The 20354-nt window shown below is 42.0% G+C and overlaps 1 protein-coding gene across 2 annotated transcripts in view; it reads left to right on the top strand.

Annotated features, from left to right (window-relative positions):
• Positions 1-20354, top strand: part of mtcl2 (microtubule crosslinking factor 2) — a 55841-nt gene that overhangs the window by 17490 nt on the left and 17997 nt on the right. For both annotated transcript variants that reach the window (XM_028409361.1, XM_028409360.1), the window contains exon 5: positions 19582-19644. In XM_028409361.1, the coding sequence (XP_028265162.1) occupies positions 19582-19644 (63 nt within the window). The remainder of the gene's footprint in view (positions 1-19581; positions 19645-20354) is intronic.

Genomic DNA, 20354 nt, shown 5'->3' with positions numbered 1-20354 from the left:
TAATAATTACGTTTTACTAATAATTATCCCACAATGCAGTGCTTCCCATGTAAAAGAAGGGAACAGCGCAGGGGGAATTTAGGCCACAACTGTTTTTTTCCCATTCCCACAGGACCACTTCCTCCCTGCCGCGTGCTTTTAAATGCCCTTCTCCCTCTCCCTCGCTGTAATTCTCCATTTACTGCTGAAGGAAACCGTTCCCTGTTATTCCTGACTTTCAGGAAGTGCTGCCTATTGTTCACTGCAGGTTGAGGGATGTGGGGCAAGATGCAGACTTTGTAGTGTGCAATTTATGACTTTAAAAGTTATACTGAGCAGAGAGAGCTGGATTCAGAATTCATGAAAAGTCTCCTCAAAAGTTAACCCTTTAAACCTTCAGCAGAACTCTGGGGGGGGGGGGGTATTAACACCTTTACCTCACCCTTCACCCTGATAATCACTGATCGTGACACTCCAATCTCTGGCCAATGGGACACAATGAAATGGTGTTTTGTCTGCAGGGACACGGAGTGCTGTTAAAATGGGTCAGAACATCAAAGGGATCCGGGTTTAAACTTAGCTTTATCTGGGTCACGGTGATTGATTAGAGCCAAGATGGTCTTAGAAGAACTGAGGAGGAAATCAGCCACAGAAGAAAAAAAACAGAGATGTGTGTGAAGACGGTCAGAGGAAGGAAAGGGAAGTTAAGGGAATGTGATTGAGTAAGAGAGAGAACCTGGTAGAGTGGGTCAGAGAGCTGCACGGATTAGTGTAGTATAATTTTTTAGTGACAGAAAAAAAGCAATGGAAGTCGAGGTAAAGGGAATAGAAGAGAGGGAAAACAAAAAGTAAAAGATGGGCAGAAAAGGGTGAGGATGGGAGTTTGGAAACTGGAAGTGACTAAATACACAAGAGAAAAACAACACAAAACATAAAAGAACAAACTGAATAGAAAGAGGGGAGGGAGATGACAAGGGGAATCTTACCAGAAGGGTTTCTGGGTTGATGAGAGCTTCTGTGGTGCAGTGGGACAGACAGAAGTCACACACACACACACACACACACACACACACACACACACACACACACACACATATATATATATCCTGTAATATAGGAGAGCAGAGAGTCTTCTGGGAACACACGCACACACACACACACACACACACACACAATATGAGAGCGAAAGAACAGTACAAGGTTAGAGCACAGAATAATCTATCACTGCTACTCTCTTTACATCAAACAGTTCACACAGACACAGCTGGATGCTGCACACCTACTTTACATTGTATCCTTTAATAATAGTCAGGATTGTTAAACAGATAATAGTAATGTGATTATTGTTCAGTGGTTAAAATAGATGCTTTGTTGTGTTGCAGTGGCTTGCCTGAGGTGTTTCTCACATATTGTCCACAGCTTCTGTGATGTTAGATCATAAGAAACATTTCTCAGCAAATGTTTAGCATCATGACTACGTTAGCATTAGCTTAGCAAAACATCCACAGGCAGCCTCTCATCTTTTCATGAAATCAATGTGCAATTCACTGTTCAACAATCTCAACACAACAAACATAGCTTTTCCAAACAGATGATTAGCACCGTGTTTTCCTCCACCACTTGTTCCGGCTATACACATCGCCAATATTTGTGTTAAATTTTTAAGAGTGGAGCATCTTTTAAGGGCCCGGAGGGGGTGCAGAGGTAATTTCATGCATCAGCGGGTGTAACATGAGTCTGTCTGAGATATACCCCACGCACACTGACTGGCAGAGGGCTGACTGGGCCGTGTCAGTGATGAAGATGGCTGGGGAGCAATAACACTGTAAACACACAAGGGAAGGGTGAAAAAACAGAGGACCGGAGGGCAGAAAGGAGGAAGAAAGGATGAATGCACACACACCTTCAGGGACACTGCGAATAGCATCTTGTCTTTTTTGAGGCAGACATGACCAAAAGATGTGCTTAATATTGACGTCAACCTCTAGAAGAGAACTTCAAGTTTATATAATTAAACTGATTGTTGTGCAAAGTAAAAACGAAAAGCTGTGATCAGAGTTCTGATTGGCTGCTGTAAAAGACACATTAAATGCTCACCTTGGACCTCGGAAAGCTTCATTTGAGAGGCTAGGCATTACCAGAAAATGTCTGCAAGGACGAAAGCAGCAGCTGCACAAATGTCAGAAAATGTCAAATATAATAGTTCAGACACTGTCAGGCAGTGTTGTAAGATATCTACAAAAGGCACACTGACACATTGTTATATTAAATTAGTTTTTTCAGTCAGTTTTGTGTTCAAATCTTAAACAGCTACTAACCTAATGTGTTGTAGTTTCTATATAATTTTCCTATTTCAGCGACAAAATCCAATATGGCGCATCCCTAGATATTTTACGTGCATTAGTTAAGAATGGGATTTAGAAGTAGAGATAAAAATATTTACACATATTGCCTGAAAAGGATGAAGTGACAGACACCTTAGTGTGGAGTTATTGGTGGACGGCAACAAAGCGCACACTGGAGAGGGTAAAAAGAGTAGATGGATGAGGAGGAGTGGAGGAGGGATGCTCTCTCTCCCTCTCTCTCTTTCTCTGTCTCACCCTTTACTAGGTTTGCAGCTGTTAAGCTGCTGACTGGAGTGCAGATTATCTCACCTGTGGGGTAAATTGGGGTTTGCTGAAAAGAGTCCCCTTCTGTCTCTGTGGGGAACCATTGTGTCTGTAGATCATGCACACACACACACACACACACACACACACACACACACACACACACACACACACACACACACACGCACACACACACACACAGTGCAGGTTTATTGTGTGCTGCACATCCTGCTGTCTGTGTAAAATGTGATGATGCATTGATAAAATAGAACCACTAAGAGTTTATTTATGTCTGGTTTCCTTTGAGTTTGTGTGTTTTGTTTTTGTTTTTATTTTTATAAAGGTATGCTATGTGTGTGTGTTGCATCACACTGTGATACTGAGCAGCTTTCATCTTATGAATTATACATCCTGATATCTGGTAATTGGCTCGGGCTGTACCCCGTCTCTGCTGTCTGAGAGCAGTTACTGATGGACCTCTGTTGTGGTTTTGTGCTTTTGATTAAAAATGTTTTAATAAATGATCTATAAAGAGCAGATTTGACCTGTAAACACATGATGCTACATACCTGGTTACAAAAACACAGACATGGTGCATTTTAACATGAGGGTCTGTGAGGACCAACACTTTTGTTGACAGCCTCAAGTGGCCATTGGCGGAACTGCAGCCTTTAAGCCTGTTGCAGACCATTAAACAGCATTAATTTATCAAGACTAAGATTCTCTACATTTATTTACAGCCAGAACATTTCAACTTAAAATACAACGGAGCGACTGCTATCTGGAACTGTCTTTTTTCACATTACCTCTTTGTTTGATTTGTTTCTGCTGTAGTGTCACATGAATAAAACACTACAGGTGTTAATGTGCTCCACAGACTACAGCAGCTTCAGCCTGTCTGAGGTTTCACTGCTGCTTTCTCACCATAAAGTAGATAAACCAGCTGGAGGCAGCACAGTCTGCCCAGAGTCAAATCAATAAAGGAATTTAAATTTTTTAAAAGGAAAGAGTGCCTTTAAATTTAATGGCTTCACAGCTTGCTAAGTAAAAAGGTTACGCTTCTTTCCTCTGGCTTATCTGTGGGAACAGAACGTCAACATTATCTCTTCCTATTTTTGTCGTATTTACTGTTTATTTTTTGTTTTGTTTTGAAAAGTTTCTCTGGCTTTTCATGTCAGTCATAAATTCTGTGAGGATTATGATGTGTTGAGGTGTTAGTAAAGCTGCTGGAGGTGGTTGTTCATTGGTATTCTCTTGCAGTACCGGTGTCTCCAACTACACAGGTGAAAGGTATTAAGCTGTAGACATAAAGGAGCGGCGTACAGAATCCTAATGTTTTCCTGTGTAGTGTTTTGAAAGTATAAACCTCAAAACGTATTATAAATATGAAATATTATTGCTGGCATCAGGTCTTTTCATCATCATAGCTGGAGGCCAAACACTGACGACGTCATTAACGATCATTGTGTCTCCAAATAAAAAGTATTTTTCTGTGCTGCTCTTTTGACACTAAAAGCAGAGTTGTCCTGCGCACACAGCACCTGTTGCAATGCCTACATGTACCAGGATGCATTGCGCAGCATTCCAGCTGTCAGTGTGTCTAGGAAGCACTGAAGTAAGGGTCAATAATAAGCTTTAATGGTCAAGAAAAGAATGTATTTACAGTGATTTTCAGCCACAGACCTGTCTTACTGTGTGACTGATGGCTGGGGAATGCGGTGCTGAAGCACATGACAGATATGATGTACAGTATAATCTTACACAGTACAGTATTATCTTTGTATCTCTGCTGGCTTTAGAAGCAATATGAAACCACAGCAGGTCATTAAAACACACACAGAGGTCAGGTTACAACAGCAGTGTGTGTGAGTGTGTGTGTCTATTTTCTGTCCTGAGATCCTTCCTTTTTTCCTCTCTCTCCTGCTTTACCACTTGTGCTACCGTTATGTTTATGTCCTCTTCCTGGTTTGGAATTGACTCTCAGTGACATCATCACTGTGCTGCTGCTTCTTGTTGTGATGTGGAAGTGGAGACGTGGAAAATGAGTAGCTGGCACCTCCCGCTGATGCTCGTCTGGCTGCTCGGTGCAGTTACTATGGCTACATTGCCGGTGTCATGTGTGTTGCTATGGTTACACTGCTAGTGTGATGTCCCACAGCAGCTGTAAGCCTGGCAGAGAAAAAAACTCACTGCAGACTGGGATTGTTTTGCAGAAATACAAGTGAATTGAAGTCAATCTTTTATCCATCATGACACATTGAAGAGAAGATTTTTTATTTTTAATGTTCTTGCTAGTATTACTAATGTACTTGTTCATATTATTGCAACTTTGTAAGCCGCCTCAGGCCTGCTGTAAACGGAACAGTTATTTCACGATCAAGATAATCTCCTGACAAGTCGGCTCATATCGTTTCAGTGCCATTGTTGCACAATTGTAAGCCTGTGTTGCATAATTCACAGTCCCTTGACTTTGGTTGTGGTGCGCTCATTAGCTTGGATCAGTGCTGCTCTGTCATGTTTTGACAGGTTGGTGCTTTCCTCCCTGCTGACGGTCCTCTTTCAGTCTTTTTCTATCTCTACTTCTTTTTCGCCACATTTTATTTTTCTGTCACTACCATCTATATCATATATATAGTTTAAATTAAATATGAAAAGGCTTTCTGGATGTAAGTGCTTGAGATTCATCCTACATTCTTCATCCTTAGCCTAAACTTGTTCATAATCACAGCTCAGCACAGTCATTTAAACTCTACAACACCTCTGCAACAGTCTCAGACAGAATATTGATTTTCATATTTATGCTCAGTCTCTCTGCATTGCCCAGAGGTTTTTATGTTATTTCCTGTAAAATATACAAATTTCTAATAAGCTGCAGTCTCACACTTTTTTTTTAGATGCATTGAAGATGCACTTACTCTTAACTGCTGCTAATAACTGTTATTGTTAGTGCCTCCACCCACAAAGGCTGGGCAGGTTTGCTTTATTCACACATTTTGTTGTTTTTAATTTAGTTTTCTAACATTATAATTCGTCTTACTTGATGCCTAAAATTTTCTTCAGTTCATCAGGCTTTGCTCCCAATAGTTTTATAATGTCATGGAAGCAGAAATCCACTATTATTGGTTCTCTCCAGTGATAATTCACTTATATTGTGGAGCCTTGCTCGGTCATTCATTGCAGAAACAATCACTGGTTGGTTAATGGGGCAGAATGGTGGAGTGGTGTGTATCTGGAGCAGGGAAGAAAAAGAAGAACAGCTCTAATGTGAACACACACTGGCTGACTGGCTGAAAGAGATAGAAACACAGGGAGTTATTGTGTGATTGTCTCTGTGCTGGTTCAGGGCCTGATTGTGCAACTGTCCAAAGAGAAAAGTGGCTTCAAGTGTTCCTGTGGAGGAGAGGTGAAGAATGAGAGGCCAGGAACGAGGAATGAAGAGAAGCAGAAAGAAATGACTTCAAGTGTTGCTGCATTACCTGACTCAGCAGTGTGGGCGAAAGGGATACAAGAGGGATATAGAACAAGTTTTAGGTGCTACAGGCAGCATTTAAAAACCCGCATGGGTGGTGTAAGAGCACACCCTGTTTTTCCAGCTTTGGAGTCCAGCAGCTGAAAGATAAAGTTTTAATAACAAATGTACACTTTTGTTCAGACTGATAATAAGTGTGCGTTCTCTATAGATAGATCATGCCAGATCATGGCTTTGAAAGGCCCAGGTGGTATAGAGTGGTTGTCCACTAACCGGAAGGTCAGTGGTTTGATCCCCCGCCCTGGCTGCAGGGGGCTGTGTTCTAGGGCAAGACACCTAACCCCAAGTTGCTCCCAGTGGTTGTGGTGTGAATGTGTGTGTGCAAAAGTGGTAAATGTGAAGTAGTGTGAAGCGCTTTGAGAACCTGAGTAGGTAGAAATGCACCATTTGACACACCAATGCCATAGTAAAAACCACCAGCCACCATTTCTTTTTCTTCTTCTTATGCTGATATTTGAGAAAAAGTGGAAAGGCATATGACATATGGTGATGGAAATGTATAATATAGTGCATGAGTGGTGGACATGCTCAGTAGAGTGGACGGCTCTGCAATCCTACAGCAAGGGAGATTTATCTTTGTCCTTTTGCGTGATGGTAGAGGACACCAGTGCACTAGTATAGAGCACAATTTCATCAGTAGATCACGACCACGCTGTAAGTGAGGCAAGAAAGTATTAACATAAACCATCAATCTGCAGTTCACACCCATGGAGTTGAAGGGAACGTGCTCATAATGATCCAAACTATTCTTACTGTGTAAGAAGCCTGGGTTAGTGCTGTACTGTGTGGCTGTGTGAGGTATAGAATAAAGAATCATATGGTGATCTTGGTTGGCAGATATGAGCTGATTGGATGCACTTAAATGACGCCAGACTTCAAAAACATTGTCTCTCACAGCTCGCCAGGAAGTGAAGCTGTCCACTGCAGCTCTCAGTGTAAAAATAAAGTGTTAGCACGGACATTAGAGGGAATTATGACATCACCACAGCGCACAAGGCCAGACCATCACTGGTTAAACGGCCAATATCCACACTGTTACAGATCATTAACCTTAGCGGTGCTGCAGCAGGGGTGACACTGTCACTGACTCACAGGCAGTCCTATTGTATTGTATTGAAAGTCCGAGGATGTGTGTGTGTGTGTGTGCATGCAAACAGGCATGTTGGTAAAATGATGAGTCGCCTACCTGTTAATTATCTCAGAATGATTACAGCTGTCTTGATGCCCTACTTTTACAACAAGCTGTGGATGTTCCCCTTAAATAGGTTTTCTCATAATTAGCGTGAACATGGCCCACGGCAGCAGTAACCTGGACTTAAACCACACGTAATTAGAAAATAAAACTGATCCGCTGTGGAGTCGGTGCTTACAGAGTGCTGATTATTTGGGTGTATTGATCATGTTTTTGACGCTATCCTGGGACTCCTGGGTGAAGGTGTGTTGTGTTTTTTGCTAACGTAGAACTGAAGTAAATAGATCAGCATTATGGATCAGCACTATTATCTGATACAAAATGTAGCCATCTAGTCAATATCAGGGCTCATACTCAGCATTAACACTGAACCTGTGTGTCCTTAGTTGTAGGTTTTCTAGCTTGTCAGGTATGCACAGCTGCAGGATATTTGCAAGATCTGCAAGATCACATGATGATCAACCAGCACTCATGGCTATGTTAGGTTTGGCAGCAACAATGTCAAACAATCTGATTGGCAGATGTTAAGTGGCAATGCTTTTCCCACTCACCCTGACTGTTCTTACTAAACGTTCAACAAGCCTGGCTTCTCACATTGTTCTGTGTAACAAACCATCTGTTGTGTTAGGTGAGCACACATAGTTTGTAAAGATGAGGTTGATCACCAAAAACTGCTGCCTGTCACATCACTAGTTTTCTCCTGGATATGTTCATCCTTTTATGAGCCATTTGAGCTTTTATTAAACACAATAGGACGTCAAAACGACAGTTGGCTGCCTGTTAAATTGGCTGTTAAGTGCCAATTGGGCAGATTTAGGTGCTATTGCTGGTCATTTTCGCCTCCCTGAGTTATCTTTGGGCCCTCCGTGCACTGTGGCGATTCCATCTGCAGTTTTCCAGAGGGCTCAGTAAAGAGTGTACATGTTATTCTGTCAAAGTGAGTTCAAAAATTAATGGCTACCTCGGTCCCAGTGCAGATTTGAACGGAGCAGTGGAACAGAACGAAGTGCTTCGGTGTGTGAGGGTGTGCGTTTTCCTTTGCAGGGTCTTGGAGTCTCCTGCCAGAGGCTTCACCAGAGTAATTTATTACAAGAGAGACAGAGGAGGACACGCTGGCCTTTAGACGTAACAAGTGCTCTGGTGTAAAAACACTGTGCTGTTACTTGGTAGTGATTGTGGTTTAACTATTTTTGCGTCTGTTGTGCTCGTCTTCCTTCCCTGCCCTTTTCTTTTCTCTCATCCTCTGCCTGTAATTTATATACAGCCCTAAACTTCACCGCCCCATGGGAAAAAATCTCCTTCACAGCCGCATAATGAAAAAAAAAAACACAACAGCACCACACGATGATATTCTCATTTATTAGAGTTGCTTATCCCGCGATCAGGGATGTTCTCGACGTTTCCCCGCTCCCTGGTAATAACTTTAGCCCGACAGCCACTCGATACTCTGGGCTTTTAAAAGCACATTAGGCTCACCCTCTAACTGAAAGCTAATATCAGAACGCCTGTGTTCATTTGTGTGTCTGCATTAGCGTCTGTGAGTCGCTTTAACCACAATAATCAGGCTGGAACTGAGTGAAAATCACCTCAATGCTGCCATGTGAGGAACAGTTTTTTTCCCCGCTTGCCACTTCTGTTTGCGATGCAGCTGTCAGAAAGGGTTAATAAAGGTTATGAGTCTGGTAAGAGTTAAAGAAGAATGAGGGGGAAAAAAATTTGTGTGTGTTTAAAGAAAATTCAAATCTTCAACAGCCAATCAGAGAGTGAGGGTGTGTACTGTACTGATTTCAAAATATACATCGTAATCACTCCCTGTGCATGTGCCAAGTCATTACTTGGAAACAAGATGAGGTCACAACGTCTCCATCTCCTCAGAGAGCGAGGTTAAGTCTCCAATCGGCGTGTCACATCCTGTTTGATTTCCTGTCACAGAAACTGATTGCCGGGATTACCGGAAAGATGAAGGGAATAAACACTGAGGGGTGTGTTTAATGTCGGTCCACAGGGGAAGCAAATCCCTGACACTTTTGGAAAGATGTGTCTCAGCTGGTATGAAAACATGATGTGGAAGTTGTTGTCATAAAAGTCAAAGTCAGCCTGGAGCAGTATATACAATAATCTGTGTTATTTCTTGCTGCACGCATGAGCCACAGAGAAAGTGGCTGTTTAGGGATTATGACAGGAAAACATAGGACATAATCGAGGCACATTAAATCTTATTTGTTGTTTGTTTTGGATGGGTGTGCGCTGGGAATGCGTCAAAGCCCTGTGGTTTGTGTGATCGCAGCCTAAGATGTCTCTGCATATAATAAAAGTGCCCCCCCCCCAGTTTCTGTGTAATGAATTGGCTCAATTTCCATTTTTTTCCATGCAGTTACTCTTTGCTTTCTCTTCATCATGTAGACGCCACCAAAATTGGTGCCAGTAGTCGTACTGATATCACCTTTATGTCTGCATGTGGTACCCATGTTTGGTCTTTGTGTCTGTGTTTGAACTGTCAGGCACACCTAAAGGTCACCAGACTCCTGACACGTCCATCAGAGCCGGGCTTTGTTCCGCTGTCAATGAGATCAAACAGGCAGTTATTATTCAAAGCACAAAGGGTTGCTCTTCGTCTGTTTTTATGACACACACACACACACACACACACACACACACACACTGCTTTCCAATTGGCTTCTGCTGTCAAATCATGTATGAAAGCTTAAATGGCCTTCCTTATGGCTCATGTTCACATTATGCTTATTAATTCACCTGATGTATACAGTCAGCTGTTATTATAATAATTTCCAGCTTTTATTTATTTACTTTTTACTTTTTTCACAACTAAACAAAACAAAACACACACACTTGTGCAATAGTTGATTCAGTTCACGTTGCCAATTACTGGGCATCCCAGTCAAGCTGTCATACATGCTCCACTTCACACACACACACACACACAACATCCTCATCTGCTACTAGCTACTACCACTGCTCAGTTCTCTTTGTGTGTGTGTGTGTGTGTGTGTGTGTGTGTTTGAAATGTGAATCTACATATGACAAGATAACCGGACTAATTAAAGAGGCAAAGCACGCTTATCAGGTAGACACTGGCCATATGGAGGTCATCAAGATGTGTGTGTGTGTGTGTGTGTGTGTGTGTGTGTGTGTGTGTGTGTGCTTCTAAACTGCACATGCATATATGTCATTTGTTTATCTTAATGCATTTATAATTAATGCTCCTTGTGAATCTCAGGCTTTTTCAGACTATATGTTTTTTGTAGATAAGTTATTGAATTATTTATCATATTAAGCTAGCTGAATGCAGTGCACTGCTGGACCAAACAAAGGGGTTAATTGTGTTTTCTCTTTATTTGTTCTTAACATAAGCAGTTCAGTGAAGCTGGGTCTCTCACTGCAGTTGATGCTCTATTTATAGGATCTAACAGGGTGCTTTTTGATGGGACATCCTCTGTCACACAAACACACACCAGATGGAGACCCTCTGTGTTGGTGGAGAAGCTTGTGTCTTTGTGCTCTCATTAACATACGGTTTCTTTCTGTGACTATGAGTTAACACTTGCTGGTACCTGCAAGTGAATAAAAGAGGGTGGTAGGGAGGGAAAGAGTGTTTGATCACTAAAAGGTGTTTACAACAGCTTTAAATTGCGATTATGACCACGTTCAGAGTTGTGTAATCTGGGCTAGTCGGATCGCGTTTTTTCCACAATCTGAACATCGCAAATCTGTTTAAAGCTAAAGTGAAATCAAGCCTGATTCGCTGTGATCTGGCTATGCGGCTAGCGAATCAGGCTAGCAATGTGGGTCTTGGCTCATATTTATACACGTGATAATATGGAGCACCAGAGGGAAAAGGAGGGTTTTCCATGTTTACAAGATCAGCTGTGATATTACACAGTCAAATTAAACATTAAATTTCACATTGCCTCGTATTAGACATATTTAGGAAAAGGAAAAGCTTGCAATCAGATCCCCATTACTTTGTGTTGTTACTGTTATGACAAACTCTCACATGACACACAGAGATGACTTGTTGTTATTTCTGTGCATACAGAGAAGCAGGGGAGGAGAAGCAGTTGTAGTCATGGTCATTGATGTGTTTGGATGTGAGGATGTGAGGCCGCCTCCTGCCTCCTGTACTTTCTTTCTTTGTGTATTGTTTCACACCTTTCCCTGCCTTCCTCCTCTGACCTTCTTATCATTCATCCTCTGTTAAACGCCCCCCACCCCTCTTCCTCATTCTGTGTTTTCCATTAATGTGTCGCCAACGGGGTGCCTTGGTGGCAGGCTACAGAAGCCGTCGTCAAGGCAACATATTATGGTCTGTGGTTGCTGAGGCATTTTGTCGAGAGGCGGGAGGAGGGGGTGGCGGATGTAAATGGATGCTGCATGGATCTGTTCCTCAGAGTGGAGGTCAGACAATTAAAAATTACCACGTGATGTCTCACACTGTGGACAGTTTTGTTTTACTTCGCAACCACATTTCACATACATACATGTAGTTATTTCTTCATATTCAGGTAATGAAATGAGGACAAAGGGGTGATGGCAGTAAAAAGGTGAAAGAGCCGTTTGACATTTAGGCTTGATGTTTAGCCACAATTACACACACACACACACACACACACATTATCTTCCAAGCCCGGTTCTTGCAGACGTGGCTCTGTTCAGCTTTCAAAACTGCAGGGTAGCTATATTCATAAAAATACATAAATCCACACACACACACACAAATGGCACATACACACCTACATAGCAGCTTAACACACATGCATATACACACACACACATTTCACACCAGTGTATTCAGATCAATACAGTTCTTGAGGAGTGTTCATTTGTGCAAGGTCACCTACTAACACACTGCCTTATAAGCAGAGTGTCTGAACACACACACACACACTGTGGCACATACACGCACAGGCTAATGGAAGAGGCTGTAAGTGAGCAGTGGTTCTGGTAACAAAGAACTGCGAATCCTCCTCCCCTCCCTCTCTCCTCCTCTCCTCTCCTCTCCTCTCCTCTCCTTCATTCCTTTCTAATTGATTCTCAGCCCATTGTTTGCATTTTTCAGTGTGTGTGTGTGTGTGTGTGTTTATCTGTGAAGAGCCAAACTAAACAGAGGAGAAGCAGTCTGCTCTATTTTCCACACAGTCTGGCGTTGCAGGGGTATTATATCCATTGGTCTTGTGGCTCTTTGTTGCATGGCTAATGCTATGCTAATGCTATGCTAATTGACAATTCACTCGATTGGCTCTAGCTATGCTGATACACACTGGGCGGATGTGAGCTGAATTACTGTGGTGTTACATTGTGTCAGCATTTTAAAAAACAACAAAAACAACAGATGATGATGATGATGATGATGAAATTAACAAGAATAAAATGATCGGAGCAGCTGGACATTGTGTCCGGTAGCTGGAGGTATGTGATGTGTGTCTGATGGGAATGCACACCAGAAAACAACTGCATGGGTTCATTTATAAAACTCATAATCCATCCCAAGGGTGGGCAGCAGTGGCTCAGTGGTATAGCAGGGTTGTCCAATAACCAGAAGGTTGGTGGTTCAATCCCAACTCCTCCCTAGTCACTCTTGTGTGTCCTTGGGCAAGGCACTTTGCATTTATCTGTATGGCGCTCCTTGCTGGGCTCCCTTAAGTAATTTATAAAGGTTTCTTAATTCTTAATTAATTAAGAGAGGTGACAAGAAATGTGTTTTTCTGATTTACAGACAGCAAGAACATTTGATTGACACCCATAATCCTCACAATTTCAGAGACTTTAATTAATAACATTCAATAAGAATGCGATTAACCTTGTCTAATATTTGCAGCATTGTGTCATTAAGCATTATTTAAACCCATGAAACAAGAATGAGTGATGGGAAATGTTCATATGAGGCTTGAGAATGCCTCCGAGGTCTAACACAAAATAGACATTGTGTAACTGTAAGGCTGTATTGATCGAAACATAATCCATACAAACATGGGTTTTCCTTGTTGGTCAGTCTGAGCATCATTGTGTGATGGGTTTTATTGTTCTATACAGCATTTTTTTTTTTGTGCACCGGGGAACAACGCCTGTCTCTGACCTTATCTCCCAGACAACCCAAGGCATGAAGTGTTTTTCTGCTCCACCTCCACATCTCTCTGTATTTGATGCAGTTTTTCTTATTCACTGTCACACTGTATCAGTTCAGCGCACACAACAAAACAAGCTGTTGTTCTTATTGCAGTTGAACCATGCAACAGATATGGATATGTATTTAGTAAGCTCATCCATCTTACGACCGCTCTGGATGTGGTGAATATATGCTGTTTACATACATGATGAATGTTTTGCTGAATCAAGATGATGAGTTTGCAGAGCGCTCTTCAGTCTTGTGCCGTTGCTATAAACAGTTTCCCCACAAATACAAACAGCACATGTGGGCAGTAGTCTATACCCACAGGAATGACACATTATTATTATTACGTCTGACTGGTGCATAAGGGGCGGTGTGTGGACCCACGTCATCTCGCTGCTGGACTTGATATAGCTGTGACATCGAACCTAATTTCCTTAAAGGGATTAATGAAGTTAATCTTAGTCTTATCAAGGGTTAGGGTTGGGAGGGGGTACACTGTGACTCTAACTCCCAGAAGTCATTTTAGGAGTGTGTGAGATTATTGCCACAGTGTGAAAATGCCACGTGTACCCAAAAGTCGTCTCTTGAGCTCATGTGACAGCGTCCTGTCCTCTTATTGGTCAGATGTGAGAACGGAAAAGTAAAAAACAGGAAGAAACTCCTGTGGGTTTACATTTAACACTTCAGGCAAATTGTTCTATTTGGAAATGAAGCATGGCTATGACGTGGTGTTAATACAGTAGAGTTGCTGAAGGTGCACATCAGGACAATACAGGAGATAATCCTAATCCTACTGACCTGGTGCTGATGTTGTGTTTATGCTTTTATAACACTTTTATAACATTAAACGCATTTTGCACGGCAGAACTTTCCCATCTGTCGCTGTAACGCACAAGTTAAGATGCTTGAATATTAAAGCATGTAAAAAGTTATAGATATAGCCATTTCTGGTCCTCAGTCCAATTTTGTGTGCAGCAGCACAGCAGACTAAAGGGAGCTTTTTGTGCTTAAAGGGGTCGAACTGTTTCCCGATTTAACACCAGCAGGGTGTCATAATGTTTTTACAAAATGCGTGAAATAGGCTGCAGAGTGTGGAAACAGTGTGAGTGCGTAGTAATGAGCCGAACCGACTGGGGATTTACAAAAAACGCTGGTGTCGCTTTCGTCTTATCAGCTCGGCTGCGTTGTGCTCTGAGCTGCTTTGCTCAGCCTGCAGACAGTCGGAGAGAGCTGCTTAACCCCGCGTTTACATCCGAGGAACAGAGGAGTCAGAGCAGCTATCAAGTGTGACTAAGAATAAATATGTGGTGATCTATTCACATCAACACGGGCACATTTTTGTGTGTTTTTGTATAGAAATTGTTTGGGTTTTTTTTTTTTTTTAAATGGCACAATTAGATAAAAAAACCAATCCATATTAATTCAATTATACTTATGGATGTTTGCTTATCACTGTGAGGCAATTTCTCCTCAAAACAGTGAGATAAAAACAAAGATTTATTACCTTTCTGTGCTCATTAATGAGCTGCAGACTAACTCTGCTGGTCTGATTTGTTGTGTTTTGTTAGCTGCACTCAGAGTAACAGTGCCCTCTAATTATCTGCTTCCTCTTCCATTTCTTTCTACTACCATCTATTCTTATCTTACACACACACACAGACACACAGTCTGATTATGCAACTCTTTGTGTCCTGCGTTAAGGCGAGAGTCTTTGTTCTAGTGTGTGTGTGTGGTTGGTGGTGATGAGACATGTCCTGCTTTTTTATGCTGAGACAGGTTACAGGCCAGTAATAGAGAGCGAGAGAGAGAGAGAGAGAGAGAGAGAGAGAGGGAGAGAGAGTGTGTGTCTGTGTTGCTCCACTCACTTCAAATAATTCAATTTACTTTCCAGAAACCTGCACACACACAGCCACACTCAATATTCAGGCAATCTGCACTCAGAGGGAATCATTTGCTGTGTTATTTCAATGACTAAAAGTTATTTTCCAATATTTAGAAGTATAATAAATAACACTTGACTTTGCAGCATTTTGGTAAACAAAAGCTTAGTTTTTATATAGGGTCCGGAAGTTATATATGGCCTGGGTTTTATATAGGGTCCGGGAGTTATATATGGTCCGGGAGTTATATATGGTCTGGGTTTTATATAGGGTCTGGGTGTTATATATGGTCTGGGTTTTATATAGGGTCCGGGAGTTATATATGGTCTGGGTGTTATATATGGTCTGGGTTTTATATAGGGTCCAGGAGTTATATATGGTCTGGGTGTTATATATGGTCTGGGTTTTATATAGGGTCCGGGAGTTATATATGGTCTGGGTGTTATATATGGTCTGGGTTTTATATAGTAGGGTCCGGGAGTTATATATGGTCTGGGTGTTATATATGGTCTGGGTGTTATATATGGTCTGGGTTTTATATAGTAGGGTCCGGGAGTTATATACGGTCTGGGTGTTATATATGGTCTGGGTGTTATGGTCTGGGGTGTTATATATGGTCTGGGTTTTATATAGGGTCTGGGTGTTATATATATATATGGCGATGCAGGTAGATGATTGAAGGTTGGAAGGCATGGTTGCCAGGGTATTTTATGTCACTGCTAAGTGCGTTGCCATGGGATTACTAGGTAGCTGACAGGTTGATGCCGGAGGGCGGGTAAGAGGGTAACACAGATGATGAATGAGTCTTGTAATAATTTGAGCACAGCTGAAATGACTAATGTTTATTTGTGACCTCTGCTTGCCGTCTGAATTAGCACATGTATCGTCTGTTGGTAAGGCCTGGGGTTGTCGCCATGGTAGCCAAGAAAATGGCGGACAAGCTTGTTGCAAATAGGAGAAATTTGTCTTGTTGACATGCATTTAAAGTCAGTTTTAACCCATAGTGTGATCTTTTCTTAGACAATCTAAGACAATATCTCTGGTGTGGTGAAGGTCTGTGAGTAGTTAGAAATAAAAAAACAATTTTTTCACTCTGAAAGCTCTGAAACTAGCAAATGGCTTTTAAAATGTCACCAAAAAATGTCACCTAAAAAAAATGAGACATTATCATCGCAAAAAGTAACCAACCAGTGTGGTGGGCTTAGAAAATAACACAACAAAAGCCTCTCAGCCTGTAAAAAAGAAATAGCCAACTCTACTTGTACCCTTACAGTCCATTTCAAACTAAAAGCCTCTTCCTCTCTGCTGTGTCACTCTAAGGATTTCATGCCTGGTTGCTTGAGGTGAGTCTGTACACCGAAAGCAAATCTGATTCCTGTGTCGCCTCCTCTCTCTCTCGCTCTCTTGCTCCCGTTCCCTGTGCGCAATCTCATCTATTGCCAGTTAACCTGCATGATGGGGCATAACCTGACGAGGCTGTTAAAAACATTTCCATTCAGCAACCGTGCCAGCACTCCAGTCTGTCACACACACATCAACGATGTGAATATTTCTCTCAGTATGTGTGTTCTCTTCTTTATTGCTGGTGTCTTTTTGTTGTATTTATGGACTTTCCTAACTTTACTCAGGGAGTTTCATCAGTCTTTGAGTGTTCTGCCCTCTCCCCCTTGTCCTCTGTTTGTGTCACAGCTGGTTGAGCTGCAGATCAGATTGGATTGGAAGGAGGAGGGTTCATACTGCTGAAACTCCTCATCCATGACAGAGGAATGACAACATATCTCTCTTTCACTCTCCCTTTCTTCTCACTGAGCATCTCTCCGGTCTCCGGTCATTTTTATGTTTAAAAAAAAAAAAATACATGTATTCACCTCGTTTTCTTTCCATTTCTCTTCTTCTTCCATCACTAATGTAGAATCAGCTGTGAGGCTATTGTGAAATAAATCATTTGCTGCTAGGGGAGGCGGTCTGAAGCTCTTAAATATGTCATCAGATAATATGGAAGTCAGCTTGTTATCATCTGCAGTGTAACTGGAGACCTGCAGGCTTAGATACGCACAAAAACCAGGCTGTGCTCGCAGCATGTTTTGAGCACTTCAAATATGTGTAAATTAGGCATTATCGGTTCAAATTTATAACTGTAAGTAAAAGTAGCAGTGGTTTAGCAGCGGTTTCCCACTCTACCTGCTCACATGTCAAGGGTTGTGTCAGCATCTTGTGGTTAGGCTGTTCAGCTGATTGCTTAGTTGGGGGGAGGGGGGTCCTCTGCAGAGAAGTAGCAACCAGTCATGCCTCGGCTATGATGCTGTAACTAGACAGATTGGTTTTAAAGAGTTTATCCAAAAGAAAGGCTCCCTGGTGGTCTAATGATTAGGATTCGGTGCTCTTGCCACCGCAGCCTGGATTCACTTCCTGGTCAGGGAACACCTTTAAGCAATTTCCCCCTAGGATTAATAAAGTATTTCTGATTCTTATTCTAATTATGACAGAAACACAACACAGGTGCCCAGTTGGACCCCTCATATTTCCTTACATCACTCCTTCTAGTGATGTGAAATATTGTAGCAATGTTTCTTTTTACATTCCCTCAAATAAAACCATGTGCCGGTCCCTCTCAGGGTCTATCATGAAGCAATCTGATCTTTTCTCACTGAAGCGAACCGCTGAGCCAAAAGCCTGATCCAACAGTTCCGACATCTGTTCAAACTCCAGCCAGAATCAATGGTTCCATTATCAGGCCAGCTCATTGATCATTGAGTTTAGAGCCATTAATAGACTGTTTGCCCCCTGATAAACTGGCCCTAAAGTGGGTTAGACTTGGGAGGGGCAGAGAGGATGATGGGATAGACAGAGGCAAATGAACGCAGAGGGGACAAACACCCTCCATGCTGATGCTGTACTGCATCACACCTGGACATGAGAGGAATTATTCCTCTAGGTTTGTTGTGGGTGCAGTAAGCATTTGTTTGTTTCTGGTAAAACACACTTTTAAATACCACAAGTGACCCAAGTATTATTTTTTTAAACATGTTTTTATCCTCCTCTCTTCCATCCCCTCATTTCTTTCTTTTGTTGTCAGCAGCCCGTTGCAGTGAGAGTAGCTTGTTTCCATGGAAACGGACTGAGCCAGATGAGCTTAGCTTCTTGCACTGCAGCGTCTGTCCTGCGTGTGTGTGTGTGTCTGATGATTGGGTCTAAAGAGAAGGAAGGACGATGATTTATGAGAGTCTAATGCACTGGGCAGATACTTAGATGAACACAGACTGTGGAGTGTGTCTCTCTCTTCTCACACTTATTCTTCCATCTCGCAGCTGTAATTTCAGGCTCTTATCAGTGTCGCCATGGTGATTAAAATCATCATGGGGGGATGATCAACATCACCATGGAAATGACATCCAGGGCTCAGATCAAGAGGGAGAAAGTGTGTCTGTCTGCTCTGATTTGTGTTTCTGGGGTAGATTAAGTTTAAATTAGGAACTAAAGGAAACTTAATCTGTTCCTACAGGCACACAATGAAAATCTGCCAATAATCCATCCATTACTGCACAGTGGTTATTTGAATAAAATATTGTGTCATTTTTGGACAACAACAGCAGCAGTGTATTTACTGTAAGCACAAAAGTACGTGGACACTCAGCCATCATATGTGTTTGCTGGCCCCCATTTTTGTGGTTCCCTGTCCAGCCCATTTCTTTGTGTCATGTTGAAACATGAAGCTGGGAAACACAAACAAGCTATCATCTAAAAACTCATTAAATGCTGTAAAGCTGCGACAAATAAAACGAAACAGCAACACTTTCAGGACACTTACCACTGATAAGTCCACGAAATGTCAGAATACTGATTAATCCAATAATGTAAACAATCATCATACAACAGTTGTTAAAAGGAACAAGTTATTCTCTTTCTTATAGTTAAGATCAATACTTAGTTACTCACAGTTTTAAAGTCTAGAATGGTGCTCAGTAGCATCGTAGTGATTCCATGAATCACCTAGAAAGAGTTCTGGCTTGTAACTATAATATAAAACTCACTGCTTCACAGCAGTTTGCCATCTGAATCTGTCCTTAGAGGTGCTGGCAGTCAGATTTTGAGCAGAGCAGGTATTTCCTTATGGAAAGCCAGGATCCTTGTCTCTGTTCTGTATGTCTTTGTATCTGTGTTGTGTCTTTTTTTATTTTAATTCTATAAACCTCTTTGAATTATCCAGTGTAAGGCATGTCATGTCTGTCTAATGAGACTCTGTGTGTGTGTCTGTGTTGCAGAACTCCCAGAAGAAAAGAGGAGCACGAGCCAACAACAAACCTGACAAGAAGCTCGGGCCGCAGGTAACACACATGACAACACACGCACGCACAGCTGTGAGCTCCTCGAGATGGTGTGGAAAAAAAAAACAAAAATCAATAATAGGAGCAAAGTGCTGTTTCAGCAAGCAAAGGCACTTCAACCTGGAGAGAGAGTGATCCAACCTACACAACACAGGAGGGTGACAAACATGACAAATCACCAGATAAAGCCTCCTCCTGATTTAATATCATAATTTGTATATTAAATAATTATAGAAAACTTGCAGGCATTCCTGTCTGAAACTTTGACATCTGCAGATGTAGACGACAGCTAGGAGCATGAAATATAGATAATAAATGTCATCATATTCCTGGTGCAGCTTTTTGGTGTCAGCATCACCTCAGGCAGTTGTCACCTCTGTGGAAATGTAAAAGCATGTACTGTGGTTGAACTGTGAGTGTTATTCCCCCCCAAAAAATCGAGCTGGTAGAACACAGCCGGACGGCTTTTTAAATCCACTTCCTGCCTTATATAAGACCCTACTTTAGCAAGGATCAATAAAACCAGCAGTTCTATTTAATCATATTTTTTTGCCTGGCTGAATTCAGACAGAAATGTGGTCGAGGTGGTCCGAGGTCAGCGATCTCCACTGTCGCGTTTGCAGAATCTTGCATGTTTGATCCGTGTGCTTCTGCATCACAGCTCAGGACTGTGCCGTCTGCGTTCTCTGCGACCTATTTTCCTCTGGGGA

Source organism: Parambassis ranga, chromosome 7, assembly GCF_900634625.1.
Source record: "Parambassis ranga chromosome 7, fParRan2.1, whole genome shotgun sequence".
Classification (NCBI taxonomy): domain Eukaryota; kingdom Metazoa; phylum Chordata; class Actinopteri; family Ambassidae; genus Parambassis; species Parambassis ranga.
This window is presented reverse-complemented; position numbering and strand designations above follow the sequence as displayed.